This window comes from Triplophysa dalaica, chromosome 17 (assembly GCF_015846415.1).
Source record: "Triplophysa dalaica isolate WHDGS20190420 chromosome 17, ASM1584641v1, whole genome shotgun sequence".
Classification (NCBI taxonomy): domain Eukaryota; kingdom Metazoa; phylum Chordata; class Actinopteri; order Cypriniformes; family Nemacheilidae; genus Triplophysa; species Triplophysa dalaica.
In genome coordinates, this window is record NC_079558.1 from 145,199 (window position 1) to 167,244 (window position 22,046).

At 34.9% G+C, this 22,046-nt stretch overlaps 1 protein-coding gene and 1 long non-coding RNA gene across 6 annotated transcripts in view; one reads left to right on the forward strand and one right to left on the reverse strand.

Annotated features, from left to right (window-relative positions):
* LOC130438559 (uncharacterized) overlaps positions 1 to 22,046 on the forward strand; it is an 81,670-nt gene that overhangs the window by 1,424 nt on the left and 58,200 nt on the right. Inside the window, exons 2-5 of one of the 2 annotated variants that reach the window (XR_008909344.1) lie at positions 18,673 to 18,763; positions 18,837 to 18,903; positions 20,516 to 20,580; positions 20,778 to 20,844. This is a non-coding gene — a long non-coding RNA (uncharacterized LOC130438559). The remainder of the gene's footprint in view (positions 1 to 18,672; positions 18,764 to 18,836; positions 18,904 to 20,515; positions 20,581 to 20,777; positions 20,845 to 22,046) is intronic. The other variant, XR_008909345.1, reaches the window with a different exon arrangement.
* tcerg1l (transcription elongation regulator 1 like) overlaps positions 11,411 to 22,046 on the reverse strand; it is a 72,103-nt gene continuing 61,467 nt past the window's right edge. For all 4 annotated transcript variants that reach the window (XM_056770491.1, XM_056770490.1, XM_056770488.1 and 1 more), the window contains 7 exons: positions 20,832 to 20,920; positions 18,292 to 18,443; positions 17,050 to 17,119; positions 15,825 to 15,963; positions 15,250 to 15,339; positions 14,589 to 14,707; positions 11,411 to 12,362 (listed from right to left, as the gene is read on the reverse strand). In XM_056770491.1, the coding sequence (XP_056626469.1) occupies positions 12,206 to 12,362; positions 14,589 to 14,707; positions 15,250 to 15,339; positions 15,825 to 15,963; positions 17,050 to 17,119; positions 18,292 to 18,443; positions 20,832 to 20,920 (816 nt within the window). In that variant the 3' untranslated portion in view covers positions 11,411 to 12,205. The remainder of the gene's footprint in view (positions 12,363 to 14,588; positions 14,708 to 15,249; positions 15,340 to 15,824; positions 15,964 to 17,049; positions 17,120 to 18,291; positions 18,444 to 20,831; positions 20,921 to 22,046) is intronic.

Consider the following 22,046-nt stretch of genomic DNA (forward strand, 5'->3'; position numbering starts at 1 on the left):
TCTCTGTGCCGTGGAAGTAAAGCATTTTGTTTTATGACTTGGACATGAATTGCTACAACATGCCAATTTTTACTGAAATGAAAAACATTCAGTTGGTTCTTCCAACTATCAACTTTAAGAATTTTAAAACAAACAGAAACTAATGCGGCTTGTTAACCAAGTTTAACGCTTCAAACTCATAGTTCGGAGTTGTACAATTCTCTTAATATTAACCTTATAGGTTCTATTTATTTTATTCTTACTTTTTTTCGTGTATAATTTTTTGCATTTCAAACTGTGGGAAGACTAAATAAAGAGTTAATTTGTAAAAATAAACACTTAAAATTGAATAAAAATCATGTTTTTTAGTGGGCATTTACATTTATATCAATCAACTTCAGTTCTGTTGTTTTGATTAAGTAATAAAAATATCTGCTAACTAACAAAATTAAAACATGATTTTTTAACATTATTTAAAACTCTTGATTCACCCACTTTTATTAGGCCGATCAGAGTGATACAGGAATCATTGTGCACACTTGGGATGCGTTCAGCACTGACAAAACGTTGCAAAAGCTTTTTTAAATGGAGACTGTGGTGCGGTTGACCACCCTGTTGTGATGATGCAAGTTTTGAACTATGGAAGCTGAGATGGCCATTCTTTGTCTTCTTTTTGAAGTATTTTGAAATTGGAAAACATACGTCTTGAATACTCGAAAATACATGTCTTCTAACATCTTCAATTGTTGCGAATACTGAGCTGAAGCGGACACATTTGTAAATTACTTTACTTGGACCTATTGAGCTTTCTTTTTAATACCGTATGGGTTATATACATGTGTGTAGTAAATGTTGTATACTAAAATAACAAATGGCTTCCAGATGGATGTGTTTTAAATTAAAAAAGCATGCATACTTTAACATATTTATCTACCTCTTTATGATTTCTGGCTTCAGATTGACTTGTTCTTTAAGAATGATGACCAGATTTAAATGCCTGTATTTAGATGCAATGATGATGCGAGTACCCACAACCCACAATCCCACAACCCTGTACTCTGATCAAAGAGCTCTTTTAATAAGGAAAACCTGAAGCAATGAGAGATATATTACCAATTTGTGCAATATATAATCTAGGTTGAACTCGTACAAGTGAATGTAGGACGTGTCACGGTTGAGGAGGTGAATATTGGAGGAGACTCGTGAGATGAGCTTCACAGAGGGAGGCTTCCATGCAAATCCAGACTGCTTGTGAAGTTGTGAACTAAACCTGTTTGCATGAGGAACACTAAAAATACCTCTGCAGGCTCAGTAGAAATACGACAGCTCTACATAGTGACGTGTTACACATTTGGAATCAGTGTCTTCATTTATTGGTGGAGTCTCTGGAACCTGGACGTGGAAAGTTGAAGGATTTTGAGGTTGTTTTTTGTACTTTATAGCTTTAACATTTATGCAATTGGCAGTCACTTATCCAAAGTGCATTAATGCCCTCTATTAGGGGTCGAACCGTGAACTTGGTGTTGATACCACCATGTTTTACCAATTGAGCGACAACAAAGGTTAAGACAGGAAATATTTGATCATGTTAGCTGCTTGAGAGTTTTTTGAATATTCTAATGATAGCATGACAATAGAGAATGCAAAATTGAAACATGAAATGTTACGATGTACCATTTAAAATTATATGAAGTACTAATATTTGATACAACAAACCAAAAAGAAAAATCAGAGATGAGATCCCTTTAATATCTCAATTATTAATCTTAGACATCAAGGAGATGAAATGGAAGTAAATCGTTTTTTGTTATGTTCTCTTGTGCTATGAAAAATCTCCTGAGCTATGAAAAAGGAATCTCTAAACAACAAAAATGTTACCTATAAGGACGGAATGCACTATACTGATAAAGTTAAAGATAACCATTTTTAAAAACTCTCAAGAACACTCTTCAGTTTTACTGTGTTTGTATTAAAATGTTGAGAGAATAGAGTCAAAATATTCTGCGTGCACTCTTTAATATTGCTAATGAATATTTAAATAAATAAAGCGAGATCTTTGTTTTGGTCTGTAATGAGCCCCTTGAGAGAGCGGCGTATGGTCGTGCCCCTACCTTGTGTGAATCACCTGTAAATGATAGATTAAACCAGTGCATGGAATAAGCATTTCGTACACATTCCCTATAGACTGAAGATTACTTTTCCTCTCCGCCTGTAAAAGAGCCAAGATTTGATTAATTAGTCATGGAAAGTGGCACATCTCGAGCTGCAGAGAGAGAAACTCAGGCCAAATGAGGCACTGACAAATGGGAGAAGTGCACCAAGCTCTAATTGGGGAATTGGTGAATATTTCAATAGTTGGGAAGCCATTTGCCACCGTGGCAGATTGGCGGTTGCAGACTATCCGGAGAAGCTGGGAGACCTTTTAACCTCACACGAGCATGTAGATAAGGACGGTGAGGATTATCAATTTACCGGAAAGCAAGCAGATTCTTGTTCAAAATCAAAAGTCGTAGTTCTTCGGGACCGGAGCGCAGGTGTTCAGACGGCTTATCGGAGGGGAATCTTCCTTTACTAGTCGTTCCTCAAAACCAATATGTGATTTGCTGCCGTATCAACACAAATGGCTCCAGGCACAAACGTTTTAGAGAGCGGAGGCATCGTGGGAAAATAATAGCACTGCTTTTTGTTCAAAATTTCTAAAGGGAAATGAATTCGGCAAAGCAATTTCAGTGAAAATCCATAAAGCAGCCACGCAAAACAATCTTCAGTCTTTAACAAAAGAGGTTTTGCCTGCATGTCTAAAATGCTCAAAATCCCTCAAGCTTTTGCTTGTAGCAATTAAAATATGTGTTCGATGAATCTAATGAATGAATCCTTCAATGATTTATGAGAATTGAGACTTATTATTTTTAATGCAGAATTGGCTTTTTAATATTAAAATTTTAGCTTGGAGTTATCCAGCATGGGTAATGATTGTAATTCTGGGTTACTTTGTTTCATGTTTTATAATGTTCATAGGGTTAGGTTGTGCCCTAACATTACATGTATCTACATTTTAATGGGATCAAGAATATGTTCAAAATTCCATTGTCCCAATTTTTTTACTTATTTGTGAATAACATTTCTGATAGTTAGTATGCACCACATATACTTTTTGTAAATGTTGAGAAATATTTCAACGCATTAGTCATACATTTTAACACTCTCTGAAAGAATAAAGTCTATTTCCTCTATTATATGATTAAGTTTACTTGAAAATGTATCTCAAATGCAGCACAATAACTGTATTTTTATATTATATATGTTCATTCACAATAAATCAGTGCAATACAATTTTATAAAATATATTTTTATAAAATCTACAATATAATTTTTAATAAAAAAGTATGTTATAAGCTTAATTGTGAAAATAAGTAATAATACATAATAATAATATGTTGATCATATATTTTTACATATTTAAAGGTAGTAAATGTTTGCCTTGAACTGTTTTAATAGGAAATATATTTATTGGTCTATCTATAGAAGACCATCTATACAGTTTCTTATACTAAAATCGCATGAAAATTTAATACTGTTTAAAAACTGTAATTTTACAGATTTTTTTGTGTTATTATTTTACAGATTTTTTGTGTTATTATTTTGCAGATTTTCCATGTAAAATGTAAAAAAAATTGAATTTCACTGTTCTGTTTGTATTTTTTTATTTACAAGAAAAACAGGGGGAAATACGGTCAAAACTATAAAATTACCGAACAAGAAAACACATTTACAAGAAAAATGGGGAAAACAATTTAATATATATCCTTATATATAATTTTACAGAAAATGTACATGGCTAATCTATTATTGGCTGCCTGTTGTTAAACGTTTGACATCAGTTATATTCTTACGCTGTATTTTTAATAAACTGTGGGTTATACTAATAAAAATGTATATACTATGTTGCTTTACCCAGGGTTTAAAGTGAGGCTTAAAAAAAGAGTGTGAAAACCCTTAGAAGACCCACAAACTTTTGCTCATCTATGTTGTTTACCTCTGCCATGTACTGTTTGTAAAAGCACTTATGAAGCACCATTAAATGACAGATGGTTTGAGAGGACTCACTCAATTTCCAGTTATTTGCAGCTCTCTAACAGCCTCCTGAACATCCATTTTCAGTTGAGAGGGTCTGTGGTCCAATGATCCATTCCTGCATCTTCTCCTCCATGGTGTGTCATTTATGTTGCAAAGAAAATGTTTTTTTTCTTGGAAATGTTTTCCAGTGAATTGGGATGCATATATAGACTTGTAGACGAACATCACACATAGACTGCAGAGGTGACGGTTTATTCATACAGATTTAAAACCAGGGATAATGATAGAGAGTTGCTCTGATCTGCTAAAACCTTTCACTTTCTTCTGAAGGTTTCCGTAAGATTTTGAATCATGGATGTTTTCTTCCACAAAAGTATTACTGCCGTCAGTCACCAATGGTGGGTGGTGAAGTTGTTTGTGTTATTTATGCAAGTTTTACTTTTAAATGTAAGCATGTGGTTAATGATTTTTTTCAAAGCAACTTACAGTGTATTCAGGCATGCATTTTCGAGCTTTACCAATTGAGCATAACATCTTTAGTTTCCTGCTTCTTCCCTTTAGCTCTTTTGCTCATTCTTTTATCTTAAGCACAGTATCATCTGCACCTTCATCTCTAACTGTGAAAATGAGATCAAATGGAAGTTTCATTAACGGTGTCGTTTTACTATCAAAGTAACAGCTATATAACTGTCTGGGACAGATTGCTTTGCTTGCTCGGCATATGCAAATAGTAGCTGATTAATTGGCGAAGAGCCGCACGAAGATGAGAAACGCAAAAGCAAAGACTGTTAAATGACCAATGCATTGTCAGCTAGAATTATAGCAGCAGTCAGCCACGTGAAGTGCTTTCATTTTAAGGGACATTAAGTTCCGAGTCTTTAATTTATCTCTGTGTAACAAGGCTCATGAGGGCTGTTTCGTTCTCTCATTTTCTAGAAAATGTGAAATATTTAGAGAGATATGAACATGACATATTAATTATTGATAAATTATATAAAATGTTGTTTTGGATTAGCGTGAGGATGTTTAAACTGGGTGAAATACATTTTGTTCTGCCTCACTTGCTTCTCTGAATCTGTGATATGAATTCATAAGTGGATCGAACGCCCATACGTACATTGTAGAAGGTGATGTCTGTCTGAGTCCGGCTGGATTCAGAGAACATGTACTGCCTGGAGTTATTTCTACTTTACTGATGTATTCATGCTATACTGGAAACCTGTGAAGCATGGAAAAAATATGGTTCTTTCATTGAATATTCAATCTATATAAAGAAAAAGCCGAAGGAAAAAGCCAAAGAAGTAGATTTGTTTGATCATTTGTTTGTGCTTATGTTGTCTGAGTTTGTTTGGTATTACAAAAGCTATTGGTTCTTTTGTGTCGTGATTGAATGTTGTGTAGCATTTGCATTCATTATTTTTTATTATTTGCTTTTAATGTTCTCACAATTTAAATCAACAAAGTTTGAGTATTATACAATACAACAAATACAACTTGGTTAATGCATTTACTGGGAAAAAATGGTACAACGCTTTTTCATCAGGGAATTTTTTTTCCAATAAACAAAATATTTAATAATATATAAAATATAGCTTTTTTATCGCTTTATTTAAAAGGCAAAGTTATTGCATTGGAGATGCCACCTACTTGAATTCAAATCTATTGAAGACTATTGACATTACAGTCACTGGTGTTCATCTTAAAGCTTCAGTGTTCAATCTTATATTGATTAAACTGCTGAATGTCTTCTAATGAGCATTGAACAAAGTGAAATTAGTCTATAACGGAGTCTGTTCTCACAAACAATGGCTATAGTTAAAGATTTATTGGAATGGTGAGTAACAGAATGAACACTGAAGCATTTGATAGGGTTGTGAAATATTTATAGGACATAATAAAAGCGCGTAATTGTCTTGTGAGAGGTCCAGTTATTCATCCGTAAGGCGTCTCAGAGCAGCTGTGGAGAGCAAAGATGTCTTTGTGTTTCAGGAGGGATTATTTGTGTGTCTGCAGCATCAGTGTAAATTTAGCACTCTCAAACCTTTCCTAAAAAGCAGGTGGTGATATTTGCCCACAGTCAAGCTGATACTTCTAGGTGTCAGAACAAATGTTATGTTGGGAGAGCTTCTTTTTTCCTTTTTGCCTAGAGCTTTCAATATACAGTACAGTACACCTTTGTGTGATTTCATTAAATGTTTTTGTCTGTTTCTGTATAATTTAAAATAAAGTACACAAAGTCCATTCATTGGTTGAATTGCAGAACGGACATTGAAGCATTGAACCTAAAATATCAGTTATTTCATAATAAAAGAGTATTTATAATGTGTACTATTTGTGTGATTAATTTACACAATTAATAATCTAATTTATATATTGACACTGTCCTTCCGAAACCTCAGATGTCCAAATTCACAGTTTTTCGGGAAATTTTCTTAAATAATTAAATGGGTCCTATTTTGCCTATATTTTTCAAAGTCTTTATTATGTTTATGTGCTGAACAATAGTTCATTTTTTGCGACTTGGGTGATGTTGTGCTCAAACATGTAGCTACTCACTAACTACATTTAAAGAAGTGAATTTCCTCAGACCTCCCCTTTAAATAGTGTGCTGTCGGAGTGGACAAACATCAATTTTTGGGTTACATATTCGATAAACCCAGCCAAAACCATAGTGACCTGATGCCAACAGGCAGATGATGGCAAGTTTTGGGTCTAAGCATATTTTAATATTTCTGATAACTGACGTTTAAGGGATGACAAGGTTAAAAAGCATTTACCATTTAGCAGAAATGAGGCTCACAGCCCTTGACATGAATTACAAGATTAGACAACATTACGCAAGACAGCACATTGTGTTGAAACAGAAACCCCCTCAGCGACATCAGTCAGCCCGAGAGTATTCTCATTATGTTGTGTGGATTTTTATAACAAACAGAACTTGTATCTCATAAGTGCTGGAACAAACTGTTCTTGTAGGAAATGACTGCAGTGTTTGTGTAGTAGATCCGGGGTTGGGGTGGTACCGGGGGGCTCAGAGCTTAAACGCGCCTCCTGGCGAACCGAGATGACTCTCCAGCAGTTGCTAACAACCCTGTCTCATGAATATTACATGAGTAAAGCTTTCTCAAATGCCACATGTAAACACAAGCAATTTGATTTAATTTTCCCGAATGTGCGGTTTTTGGAGTATACAGTGGAACGAGTTTTACTAATGAGTACTTTTTGTTATGAAGTATGTATCTTGGGTTTGAAAACTGGGTTAGCTTTAGAATTGTAGTTATTCGTTTATTTACAGATTTACCAACAACGCTGCACGAATGACATTTATGTTAAGTGGAGCTTACTATAGGAAGCATCACATTTATCTGACTGTATTTATGCATTTTACATTTCTCCAAATCAATTTTTAGTGGATTCAAGCTATGCATTATCAGATTTGTGTTCCCATCGGAATTTGAACCCACAATCTTTGTTGTGAGACAAACTTGTTGTGATCATGGGACTTGTGAAATTTGATGTCTCAAGTAATCAAAGGTGTTCGTTTTTCCAACCTGGTGGACAAGACCATGTATGAAAAAGCTCCAATTAGATATATGGAAGAACAGAAAAAACAGATATATTTCCCATCATATCCTTTTTTTTCCAATGAGGCTGTTATATCGATTTTCTGCTGTGTCATTTCCACTGTTACATCAATGGAAAATGTGGCAAATTAAAGAACGCTGTTTACATTTCACGAATTCCCATCCTTCATTAGTTCTGCAGTCTTACGACTGCATCTGGATCAATTTTGATTCTGATCCTTTATCGCAACAGCTGTGATCTCTCTCTTTCTGTCTCATCCTGAAGCTCAGTTTGATCCTGAAGCCTTTATTCGGTGTGTGTTTGGAGGTGTGATATACCTCAGCGCTCCAGACCTCTCTGTCACAGACACAAACACTTCTAATAATTTCCCTTCTGACTTCAGAATCTCAACACAAAACCTCACGTGCAAGTTATTTTCAGCTGTGAGTTACACCATTTACTTTATATATACCACAGATGAAAAGTTAAACTGAGTTTTGTATTATATATTTGTATTATGTGCCATAACAGATTGCAGAAGTCGTCATAAAGAAACATGCCATTTTGTAAAGCTGCTTTAAAAAATATGTAGAGTGACAAGTGGAAATGCTATAAAACTGTTTTAACTTTTTTGGACTTTGTGACCACATCCAACTTCTCTCCAAACCTTGCATTTTAATGGACTTAGATATAGCTGTCACTAAATAACGTCTCCTTTAAGGTCACAACGGATACATTTTGTTATTGAATATTCACCCATGATCATGACATTTGGACTGCGAGCTTCCTTAAATAAATTAATTAAAGGTGCTGAATTATTTAGCATTCATAAACATCCTCACCACCTGCCAGACGTCACTGAAAAAAGCATCCTGAGAAATCACACCTTACCCTGTGACAGCCATAAGCCTTCAGCAGTCCGTTCCTTTGAAGACAGATGAAAATCAGCAGATCAGAAATGATGTGTATATCCAATGGACTTTATGCAAACATTGTAATGAACTTAACTTCTGAACTTTGGAAGGAGAGTTACTGCATATGTTGGAAGAGTATGAATGCTAACTTCATTGCTAAGGGCAAGAGGAAAGACTTGAAAACGTAGACTCGAAAAGAAACTGTGAACAGTGTTTTTGCGTGCTTCTTTACTGTGATGTCATTATTTATAAAACAAGAGAATGACAAACATTGGAGGAGAAAAATCTTTCTCTGACATTGTTTTGCACATTTGGGTTTGTTGGTGGATGTGTCTTTGGAGGGCAGGTTAAAAGCTCTTACAAAAGATGGCATTTGAAAAGCCTTTTTATTACCTGTGATTATGACAGATGCTGTCAGATCGTTTCTGCACATCCCAACAACGATGCTCTTACAGTCAATGTAGGGTTAGTGATCTCCTCTCTCCCCGTCAGCCGGCCGTTGGCCTTTTCTTTCTCTGTAGTGTGAGTCACCTGCAGTTTCAATAATGGATAGGAGTAGACACATGCTTGGAATGACGCCAGAGAGTGTGGATGTCCCGTAGAGCCATAATGGAGTTTACTCCTCCATAAAACAGTTTGCCAGAACTCTGTCTGCTGTCCCGTGTTTATTTATAGCTGTGTTTCTCTGAAGTGACACTGATGGAGAAGGGCTGTTGACTTTTCCTCACGAGTGTGTCGGTTCAATCACTCTGTTTGACGCTGAAAGAACGCTGTAACACCGACAGCGTGAACACGCTCCGGTAAACCAGCTCCGGGTCTCAGTACCCACAACTAGAACTTCCAGCGTTCATAGTGGACGTGTGGCTTACAACACTAAAAACAATCATATATCTGCTTGCATATCTGATTATTAAAGTTGTACGTTTACACATGGGTTTTATGGAGCAAAATCTTATATATATATTTTTATCAATAATCAATACACAACATCTGTCTCAGTAAGGTTCGAATAAGGAATATGTGATAAAGTCTCAAGCTCTCACAGCAGTAGTGGATGTTATCTGTTTAAGTGTATCTTCATGCTTGTGTTAATTTAAAGTTCTTTAATGGACAGATAATTGAATCTATTTATTTATTCTACACCAGTGATGTCAATGGAAATGTGATATTTTGGCACGTCTCCTTAACTTTTAAGTCTCATTTGCTAATTTTTCATCACAATCAGTCATGTGACGTGAAAACCAATCGGGTTCATTGTAAATGTCAAGTCAGAGATGGGAACTTGAGTGTAGAATGTTGACTAAAAGAATCAACCAGCAACTGATTTGACTTGTTTACAGGTTAGGACATTTATCAGAAATTCAATTCAAAATTATTTTCAGTTTTCTGAATTTACTATTTACTATTTGTTTAGGTAAAATGGTCATTTTTGTTTAATTCTGTGAACTACTAACAATATTTCTCCCAAATTTCATATAAAATATTGTTTATATTTGCATTTATTTGCTGAAAACGAAAACTGGAGAAACAGGTGAAAATGACAGAAAGATGCTCTGTATTTTTTCAGACCACAAATACTGCAAATAAAACAAGTTCATATTTACTTCCAAGCAATATAGGAGGAATATTTGAACATGTATTTTGGACAATAAAAAGTAAATAATACAAAAATATTTTTATGTGATAATCTTTTTTTTACAGTTTTCATGTGTCTTGTCACGCTGTCAGTCTTTCCCGTTGCTGTCGGATGACTTTGTCACTCCTGAGGTTTGATTTTGTTGAAATTAAACAGACATGGACTGGAATGGTCACAATACATCTAGAAATGCTGAACAAATTTTAAATTCTCTCTTAATTTTTCCCACGGCAGTGTTTTAACACATGATAATATAAAGAATGTGCTATACTGTTTTTTAGATAAGTGTGCCTTATCAAACAGTTCCTAATAAATAATGCATTTATAAAGAAGTATTAATTCCTAAAACCTGTTTTTTTTCATAAATTCCTGAAAGTGATTATAACTATTATCAAAAGGTATTTAAGACTTAAAACCTGTGACAAAACACTATGATTTGAGACCTGTCAAACTTGTGGCAGGAACACTGCATTTATTTTAACAACTGGTTTTACAGTCTGTGACGTGGAGAGAGTTTGGGAGCCCCAGTGGTGGATTATCAGTAAACAAGATTCTCTTCTGGCCTTAGTGTCACCTTCATGAAATATTCAATCTGTATTCAGTAGAGAGATGTTTTATTTTCTCTTGAAATAATGAGGTTACTTCACACTGGTGACCAAAGATGGCACCTCTGGTTGGTTATTTGCAGGCAATGCAGCACCAGTGAACAACTTTATTAACCAGTAAAGATTCAGCGATGCCCTGTGAAGATGACCTCACCCCTCCATACTCATCAATAGCTGAAAAGTTTATGGGCAAAATAAAGATTTCATTGGATGACTAATGTTGATGCATGAAAAATGTTTGGCATTGACAAAACGCAAAACTTCACATCAATGTATGGAATCACATTTAATTATGTCAAACATCTAGAAGACAAATTAAAGTGATTATGTCTATGAGCACTTGCCCTGTGGCTTGTCACAGATAATGAGAAAACCTGATAAGTATAGCTTGGTTATTCTCAGCCTGGAAGAGAGTTTGTGCACATCAATATCTTGGCATTTCATGAGAGGTCATGTTTCCTTCACCATTGTTAGGCTGTTGTTTATCGGTCCAGTGATGGAATGTTTTATAATCATCCAGAGCTTCCATAATGTAAGACTTTTATTATGAATAAAAATCAACGCTGACGTTTTATAGTTGACTGGTATGGTAAAAATAGATTTATTGTAAATGAACAAGACAAATCAAAAGGTGATATGACCAAATATTCGTAATTGTTACATGGTAACAATACGACACATTGTGTATTAAATGAATAGACTGACAACTTAATGGCCTCATGAATAAAGAATTTGATTATTGAATTAAGATCATCATTTTAAATGATCACCTGTTTCACATTTATCTCATTACGATGAACGGAATCCACAAGCTCTTATTTTTCTTAAAGGAAATTCACTTTTTTCTGCATTGCCAAACTTTAATTTTACAATATCATGACAAATTGAATTACAACAAACCGGTAGACAAGAGACCCATCAATGCACAACATCACTTATTGATTCACTGGAGAATCGTATCCATTAAAGGAAATCTTTCACTTTTACAGTCACTTTATAGCACAGCGCCAATTAATCGACATCTATTTACAATGATTAAAAATCATTCTCTACCTGTGTGCACAGGTCAATGGCTTTATGTGGTGCTGTGTACATTTGTCGAGTCAAACAGAGTAGTCGTGTTCGGCATTGCGATTCAGACGCCTTGTTAAACTCGTACTGGAGATTAAGAGCTTCAATATGAAACACATTCAGATGTATGGAGTTAATTCGCAAGCCGCGATTCCTAAAGCCGCTTCCATCAAGCCAGATTGTGCTGGTTCGGCATTTGTTTTGTTTTGTTTGAAAATCAGTCATTTGAAAGCAAAAAACAACGCCGCCGTAGGTTTCACCCCATCATCTGGTCACACATACGGAGTGATATTATCACCAAAACACTGCTTCCGCCCGTGTGATGAATCTGAAGAATTCACTTCAATGCCGACGAATCCTCATCTCATCTTTCTCAGCCGCAGTCGGTTTTCTTTATCCCGTTTCTTCAACGTGCTGATGAACTGGGTAAAAAACAGTTCCTGGTCTTTCCTCTTCACAACTTGTTTGAAGCGCGGATCTTTCCCGTACTTTTCCAAAAACTCTTTGAATGTTGATCTACGAGAGAAAACAGATATGAGATTTCTGATACCGTTTTATTTCAGCAGTGCGATGGTTTGAAATCGTCGCTCGTGATGGTCCTGCGTTTTCTTGTGAAAATGTGGTCTAATAGAGGTTTGACTGAGGATGTGTTCCGTGGTTTGACAGTAAAACCTTTCGGTAAAAGGAATCGGGGATGCAGGACAATTTTGCTTCGTCTGAGAAGCGGGGTGAAATGTTTGGTGAAAGCATCAGGCGAAACTAGGAGCAATACATTATCTGCTGTCTTGTACTGCCTCAAAGCATTATAGGCAGCTAAACACAAACCTGCCAACCCAATGTGCCGAAACACCAGGTTTACCTCCCACAGATCAGTCTCGCAGGAAAACGTCTCAGATGTAAAATCCTCAGATGTCTTGCGTTGGTGCAAATTAGAAATCTTGCTTGTGCAAAAATCATTATAGTACTTCGTGTTTGCCTGGATTTTGCTATATGGTTGCTAAGGTGTCTTGAGAGGCTTTTAAAGTGTTGCTATGTTGTTGCTACACTAGATATTCTGATCTCTACATATGTCTTGCACCTGTACGCCAATGTCAATTTAAGTGCAAATGAGTCTACATTTAAATATGACTTAAGGGTTGTTGTGTGTATTGTGTGCCGTGCGTGTATACAACAAACACACTTTTTTTTAATTGGGAGCTTTGAAAATGCTTATACTGTATGAACCCACATGAAAAATACTGCAGTATTCTATAGAATTTACAATTTACTATAGTAAATACTGCTGTATACTACAATATCAACTACAGATTATAGTTGTAATACTTGATATAGTTATAATTTAACAGTTAATACTGCACAATACTGAAGTAACGTATTTACTGTAGTTTACTACAGTAAACAACAACGTATTGCAATTCACTAAAGTAAATATTACAGTATGCTACAATATTAACTACATGTTAAAGTTATAATATTTGATACAATTATCATTTAAAGTGGTCATTTGGCACAAATACGTGTCTTTCTGTGTCTTTGATGTGTTGCCCATGCATGTATTAAACAAGTAAAATTGTGTCAGAACAAAAGATGCATTGTATCTAAAAGCGTTTTTTTAACCTTAAATCGTGTACACACATTGCATTACATCTAAAACAAACAGCAATATTCGTGTTAGCCGTGTCCCATGACCCCTATCATATAGTTAGTACTACACAATACTATAGTAAGTTACTTACTTTAATTAACTACAGTATACAACATGTTACAATTTATTATAGTAAATACTACAGTATACTACAAAATTTTTTACAGTTTAATTGTTATTATTTAATATGTCATAAAGTTAATACTACACAATATTATGGTAGGATATTTGCTATAGTAAACTTTAGTAAATATAGTATAGTTTACTATATAATTTAATAACTATGTATTACAATTTTCTATAGTAAATACTATAGGTTGCTACTGTAGTTTTATTGGAAAATACATTTAAAAAATCTAATATAGCAATTAATATAATATTAACTGTATCTACTCAATAATGATTTATGTATGATGATCTCTTCCTTAAAGGGGTCATTGGACGCGGCTAAGACGAATATTTTTGTTTGCATTAGATGTAATACAATATGTATACACAATTTAAGGTTAAAAAACGCTGTAATTTCCACATACCGTGCATGTTTGTATCTCCTCTTTGCTCCGCCTCTCTGAAACGCACTGATATTTTACAAAGCTCATCGCTCTGAAAAGCGAGGTGTGCTATGATTGACCAGTTCACTATTGCGTATCTTTTGTTCAGACATTTAAATTTTCGCAATTTTACATGTCTAATACATGCATAGGCAACCTATAACACACCAAAGACAAAGAAAAACACGTATTTACGGCGAATCCCCCCTTTAAAATATACATTGTTTGACAAGAACTGTTCTAATGTTAATATTTGTGCCTGGATTTACATTTCTTCTGCTATGTTCACTATAAATTAATCAGGAAAAAGAACACAGTAAGAGCACACAAAAAGACAGACTTCAATCTGAATCTCATCCTTGTTGTGACTCTTTCATGTTCTGTGTGTGAGACCTCTGGGAGTAAACAAGGTTAATATAAACACACAAGCCCCTGAAGAAACCTGGACCAGAACTTTATTAAATTCAGTTATGAAGACCGCTGCTTCATTCTAGAGATGCTTTTATTAATGCATCAGCAAAACACATCAGGCTGTTTTAAACTCACCTGGACGTGACTTTCGACTCCTCCAGCAGTTTTCTGTATTCCTCCTTGGCTTGCTGAAGTTTGCACTTTTTCTCTTTGTACTCCTCGTTCATTCTTGCTTTGACGAACTGATCGAACATCTGAGGACGAAGAGACAGAGCGCTAGTTATAGGTTATACCTGTACATTCAGTATATATAGCAGATTCATATAAAGTCAGAATCTACATTTACTTTTTTTTAATTTAGTCATTTAGAATCTAGATTTAGGAAGTATAAAGTATACAAAATATAATGTACAGAGCTACATTCCTTCCACAGTTTTGGGTCTTTTGTTTCGAGCTCGACTGTTATGTGATGCTGTTTTTGTATTGACGCCAAACTCATTTGTTTGTTATGAATAAAATATTTTCTGGTTTGTCTACGTGAGGTTTTAAAAAAAAAGAAACTCAACAAATAAGAAAATTTGAGTAGATTATCTACAAGAAAATACATATCACCACATGAAGACTTCATAAAAAAGCTATTTCTGTTACATTTCCAATGTTGTTTAAACAACAAAACTTATGAGAACAGAGTAATGGTTAACTCGTGGAGGTGTGGAGTGAATTGAGTTTGAAGTTTGGTTAATGTTTGACGTTTATCGAGGCTGATGTGAGCAGAAGCGTGACCGTCGTGAGATACCTGTTTACGTTCCTCTGGACTCAGCAGCAGGTAACGCGGATCAAAGACAATTTTGTGTAATTCCTTCTCCCAGGTGGAGAACGCAGACACCTGTTCAAGACAAGCGGGATGAAATACTGCTCAGGCACAACAAACTCACGTCAATTACTGCTTGCTGCGTTACTTCATTTCAACATACACACTGTGTGCAAACACACTGCCAGTACAAAGTGTTCCCTCAGTGAGATTTTGAGGATCATTGTTAGGTTTGTGGAGCAGAAGTGTTCGGTGATGGAGAGGAGATAAACTAAAGAAGAACTCTGGTTCACCTCAGCAGATGAACTTAAGATAAAGGTTTCTTAAAGGAACAGAGCTCACAAAAAAGGGAAAAGTGGGAATGAATGAAAGGGAGTTTGTCTAGTCTGATATTCTAGATCACTTTTTCATTGTCAAAATAAACTATCATCATATAAAAATATGCATGAACGTTCTCCCAAAATTCCACATCAATGCAGATGAGTAAATAATTAAAATTCTTGTATTTCTTTAAACCCTGAAGATATGAAAGATACATGTACTGTAAATGATGTACTTACCCCTCGTTCCAGAAGCATGTCTCTAAAGTGGCCGATTCGAAGCTCCAGCGGTAGACTCATCTGATCAGATGATAAAGAAAAACCCTTCTGTTCGCTTTTGTCTCCACTCAGTTCATCACATTCAAGAGTGTGCTCCAGTCTTTAAAAAAAGAGAGACACATATGAATAATTTATTCATTCATGTATAGCTGTGGGAAAAAAAACAAGAAACCATTTCAAATGTCCATTTAATTAACATTACTTGATATATTGTGTCCATTCCAGTCCAATTTTATCTAAATCAAACCTCATACAACAGCAATGTAAAAGACTGACAGCATGACAAGACACATTAAAGGTTGGATTAAAATCCAGGTTATTACACAAAAAATAAATTTCAACCTTTTCTAAATTGAAAAGTAAAAATATGAGTGTTGTAATGCTTAAAAGTGAACATGAACTTTGAGGTCTGAAAAAGTACAGAGCATCATTTCTATTGTGTTAACCTGTTTCTGCACATAAATCCAAATACATATATATATGTTTTAAATTTGGTAGAAATATTGTTTAGTAGTTTTCAGAATAAAACAAAAAATGTAATTTTACCTAAATACATACCTATAAATAATAAATTCAGAAAAACTGAAAACAATTTGGAAATCGTCTCTAAATTTTTTAAGTGGCTGTATATAATAAGACTGGGTTTCTGAACCGTGGCCTACTAAGTGGATTACATGGTTATTTAAAATAAGACAAAACCTGCATTAATATAAGCTCAAGCCACATAATTTACATCTTATTTTAGTAGTTATGCCAAGAGTATAGATATTCTGAATAGGGGGCTTTGGGTCATTGTTGTGGATATTGGGGAGCATGAAGTCAAAAATATGACAGAATGATCAGATCAGGTTTTTTACAAACATACGTTTAGCACCTTTTGTTATTTACAAACTCTAGTGTTTCTTGTTGAAATGTAAACTGTGGGGTTGTAGGCTCTTGTCTCCAAGCAGACGTTTGGTAGCACTTCAAAAACCCAATTGTTACATTCAAATAATCTCCACGAGAGACCGTTTGAGAAAATGAGCGGCAAGCTGTGAGTGCAGATGTTGTCATCCCAAACCCAGAGCTTTCCCGTGGAGTCGTGATTATCTGGATGAGTGACACACGACGCCTCTGTCAAATGCTCCTGTGTGAATGAAAGCATCAGAATAGATCTGTGACTGTAGCGTGTTCTCACATCACTCACTTGTTGCGTTTGCTCTTCGATCCACAGTCTTCATCTGTATCATCATCATCAGCGAAAGGAGAGTCATCATCTGTTGAAAAAATTTGAACATTTTCATTTACAACACTTACTTTTAATTAGGGATGCACCGATATTTTAGTCACCGATATTAATCTGACGATATTGGATTAATTTAACATCATCGGCATATTGGCAATAGCATGAAAAAGGCCGACACAGTTAATTATTTAACTGCATGGTGGCAATGAGTTAAACGTCTGAATAATCCAATATTTTTCTCTGAGCGATTAAATAGCAACAGCACACACTTTATTTAAATCATTAAAGAAATGTTCAATGTTAAGTCAAATATAAGTTAATGTTGTAAATAAAATAAATATTCCCCTTTGAAGATTGCAAAAATCACCTTTGATGATTGTCATGTTGTCTTATAGTATTTTTATCTTACCTTGTGCCTCTCTTAAAACGTTAAATTGATCTAATTCGTAGTAAAATGTATTTAATGCAGAAAAAACAAGCTAGTATTGTAAACCACTAAGCAATTGCCCAATACTGGTGTTGGACGATAGTTGTTTGTTAAAATTGGCATCGTATCGACCAAAAAATTTAATCGTTGCATCCCTACTTTTAATAGCATTGCTTTCACAAGAATAAACGTCTCAATCTGTCTACAATAAAGTAATTTTAATTATGAAAATGTGTGTGAATTACTTGTTTAAAAAGTTGATTCATTATTTATACCAATAACCACTTGTAGGTTTACGACAAAAGCTGTTCCTCATATTATTCATGTCAGGTTGTCCATCAATAAAGTAACCCGAGAACGAATTCACTCGAACGGTCATATTTAAATTGCAGAAGTCAAATAGATTAAGGTCATCGATAGATAATATCTTTGAAACGGCAATAAAACTAAATCAATACAGATGAGAAGCCGGCTGGGAAATCAAGCCAAGCGTATAATAACTTCCAGACAAGATCCAGACTAATTCAATATTTGTTGAGCTATTTCATTGGATTAGAGTTTTTACGTAATCCACAAGTACAGCCGGCGGTTTGTGGGTGTATTAATGTCACTCGAGCGTCATTATCTCACAGTGAGGATTAAACTTTTGTGCGGAGTTCATCCCCTTCACTCTGAATGTGACCCTGAATTTCTAAATTCCAGCGGTGAAAGTCTCAGCTAGTTGCTGGAAAAAGAATGAGACAACGATCTTATAAAATCATCCGATCAGCTCTCACCTAAAGAGTCTTTTTTGCGTTTATGTGGCGGATCCTCTATGATGCGGTTGAGGTCTCCACGGTCTTTCAGATCCACCGGTTTTTCCCATACTGACAGGTGCATTGTGGGATTGAAGAAAAAGACCTTGTCGTCTCCCGTCCACACTACACACCTAGACAGAAGAGAACAGATGTTACGACGGCAACAATCTGACTGTGTTTTGCTCACAGATGGCTTTGAAATCCCAACGGATACCAGAATGACAAAAATCAGCCAGAGAGAGAGCGAAGCGGCCCAGACGAGACTGTGGGTCACACAGAAGAGCTCTGAACGACTGAGATCGGTTTGTTTGGTTTGGACTGTGATGTGTTTTCACCTCACCAGACGTTTTTCTTTTTCAGACTCATCTCGCATGATGACAGATCAGGAGATTTTAAACAGATCAAATTCACCGTAACTCCAACCTCAAGTATCGACTATCACGCATTTAAGGTACTTGTCATAAATCAAAAAGTGACACAAAATGTCTGTCCTGGATAATATGGCGTCGCATTTATAATTTCAGACCCATTCCGGGCCTGACGCGGTGCATGTCGGATGAAGTATTCATAGATTCTGCGGTAGTCTGTGAGGTAATTTGATACAACCTCATGCCAACCATGACAAACCAATTCTGACATTTCATTTTGCTTCCCCATCACATCAGTGCTGTAGAACTGACCCCATGATATTAAAAAATCTCTGAAACGGCACATCCGCTCGGCTCATATGCAGTTATTCATAGTGCAGACAGATGGCTGGCCCTGCTCACATGCTTTATTTATATTTCCTATAATATTGCAGGGATTCTGTGTTTGTGGATCATATCCGTAAAACCTCTGTATATTTATAAAACAATAAGCATAAAATAAGCTTTAAAGGCCAGGAACTCTTACCAAAGACAAATTTATCTCTCAGATTTTTTTTATAGACTTATAGACTCAAAGGTTATGATTTCTTTTCAATGTTACAATACTCTCTACTAAAACAACCAGTCCACTGTGTGAAATTTCTACGGTGTATGTAGATGAAAAAGCAAATTTTAAGGTAATAAAAACACAATGCTTCAAAGTTCTTTATACACCCCTGAAGACATATTGTGGTTATGTATATTATTTTGCATTTCTGTCAATAGATCATCCAAAAATTACATACTGGACCTTTAATATGCAGAGAGTGTATAATATATAATAACTATAAACAAAAAATGGAAGACACAGTTTTCAGGAAAAAAGTTATCAGTGGTTTAATTTACTCTATGTATAAAAAGATAAATAACAATAAGTAAAATTTGACAAATTGTTTGCATACCGTCAAAATACAGAGCTATACAATGAAATGAAAACCCCTGAGAATTTGATAAAATTTCTAAAGAAATGTTTATGTTTATGAAGACATTTGAGACATTGAGATCTCAGACCCTCAGATGTTGCTCTTTCAAAGCTCAGCAGATTTTGAGGAGTTCTCAGAGTTGCGTATCATTGAAATATAAAAAATTAAACACTGCTTAGAAGAAAAATTTGAAACAGAAATGAGAAAATTTTTCAAATCCACAAAGAGTTTAGGGTGTAAAATGAATGTAAATGTGAATGTTAAATAATATTTATTTTGGTAAATTTGATGAGAAATATTTGAGTTTATATTGAGATCCTCAATAATCTGAGCTCAGTTTACGACATTGAGATCACTTCTGAAACACTAATGGAGACATTTATGAGATTTCTGCCTCTTTCACAAGAGAAATATGTGAGAAGCAGAAGACTGAAGGAAAAGTTTTCCTTTTCCATTTAATCTCTGTGAGAAAATGTAGATATTTAAGAGATCTCATCTGGGATTTTTTTCATACGAGGAGGCACGTGTGAGATATACTGAGGTCTTTTTCTTCAGGGTGCGTGCGCTCTGTTTCCTTTCCGATTAATTTTCTTAATCTCTACATTGTAGACTTTTAAAGATTATAGATTTATTTCCCTTGGGTCTCCGCTCTTAACTTTTTTATATCCAATAAGAATCTCAGCTGAACTGGATAATTATGCAACAGCTCGTGTTTCTGTGAGTCCCCTGAAGCCCGAGGGTCTCGAGTATGAGTTAAATGCAAAGATTTACCAGTGAATTTGGCTCTGTGAGTCAACAAAAGCTGAAAGCGTTAAGCTGCGTTGCCTGCTGAGCTGCAAGAAATTGTGTTTGTGTGTGTATGTTTGTATGCAGGGAGGGAAAGCCCACACTGCTCTGGCAGAGAGAAACATCTTGCATAACACCTTGTCCTAATGCAGGTTTGTGTTTGTCTGTCATTGCATCTGTTTCAAACAATCATTCAGTGACATGCGTCATCTAAATGTCTCTATGCCCAACGACATTCATAACGAAAATGAGATGCAACAACCATGCTTAATCTGTTTGATCTTATAACCTATAGACAGCAAGCGCTTACAATACTGCCATTTTAAATGTATTGCTGATTATCTTGCAGAGATATTCACTAGTTAAGAAGATGCATCAGATTGAGGATGAGCATTGCAGTTACCATGGTGATCCAGGTATGGGTGTAGATGCAACGGGCCCCTTGTCTTTGGGCGAACAGTCCTCATCCATGTCGATTTTAAAAGTCTCATCCTAGACACAAATACACAGTATATCAGCATGACATCAAAGAGCGAATGATATTGATTATATGTGATGATCGTAATGGTCAAATACAAAGCGAGCACTTTCAGTTATAGTATGGCTGTTTCTTCTCGACCAAAGAAGAAAATGATGTTGTATGCTTTAGTATTTACTTTAGTAAACTGTAGGAAAACAATTTGAACCCTACTAGAGTAAATAATAAAGTATACTACAGTATTTACTAGGCTACAGTTGATCAAGTCACTATGGTTCATTCTGCTAAATACTGAAGTATACAGTATACTAACAAAGTCTTCTAATTACTATAGAGTAAAACAGCATACTGGAAATTACTATAGTGCACAATGCAGTATTTAAGACAATTCATCATTGCACTATACTGTAGTTCAATCTACATAATACTGTAGTATACTACAACAAAGAATACCAATTTCAGTATACTACCATTTACTAAATTTTACTATAGTAGATACCAAACTGCACTTTTTTATTTACTGCAGTTTATAATTTCACTACAGTTAATACTACAGAATACTGCAGTATCTATGAACAAAGTATACTAATTTCTATAATGCACTTCAGTTAACAATATTTTACTACAGTTTACTAAAGTAAACACCAAAGTGCACCACAGTATTTACTACAGTTGATCAAATCACTACAGTTAATACTGCAAAATATTGTTGTATACTGTACATGAACAAAGTGTATTCATTTCTAATATGTACTACAGTACACGACAATTTACTATAGTGTTTAATAGAGTAAATACCAATGTACACCACAGTATTAACTAAAGTTTATCATTTCACTACAGTTAAAACTATAGTATATTGTAATATACAGTACATGAACAAAGTATACTAATTTCTATAATTTATTATAGTATACTTCTGTACATTAAATACCAAAGTCTTAAGCATACTAATTTCTATAATTTATTATAGTATACTACTGTACATTAAATACCAAAGTATACTACAGTGTTTAGTAATGTATTTAACACTACAGCATACTATGGTATAAATTAACAAGGCACAGTAATGTCTACAATATATATTGCAGTTGACCACAGTTAAATATCTACAGTAACTTCAAAAACCTAACACAGGTT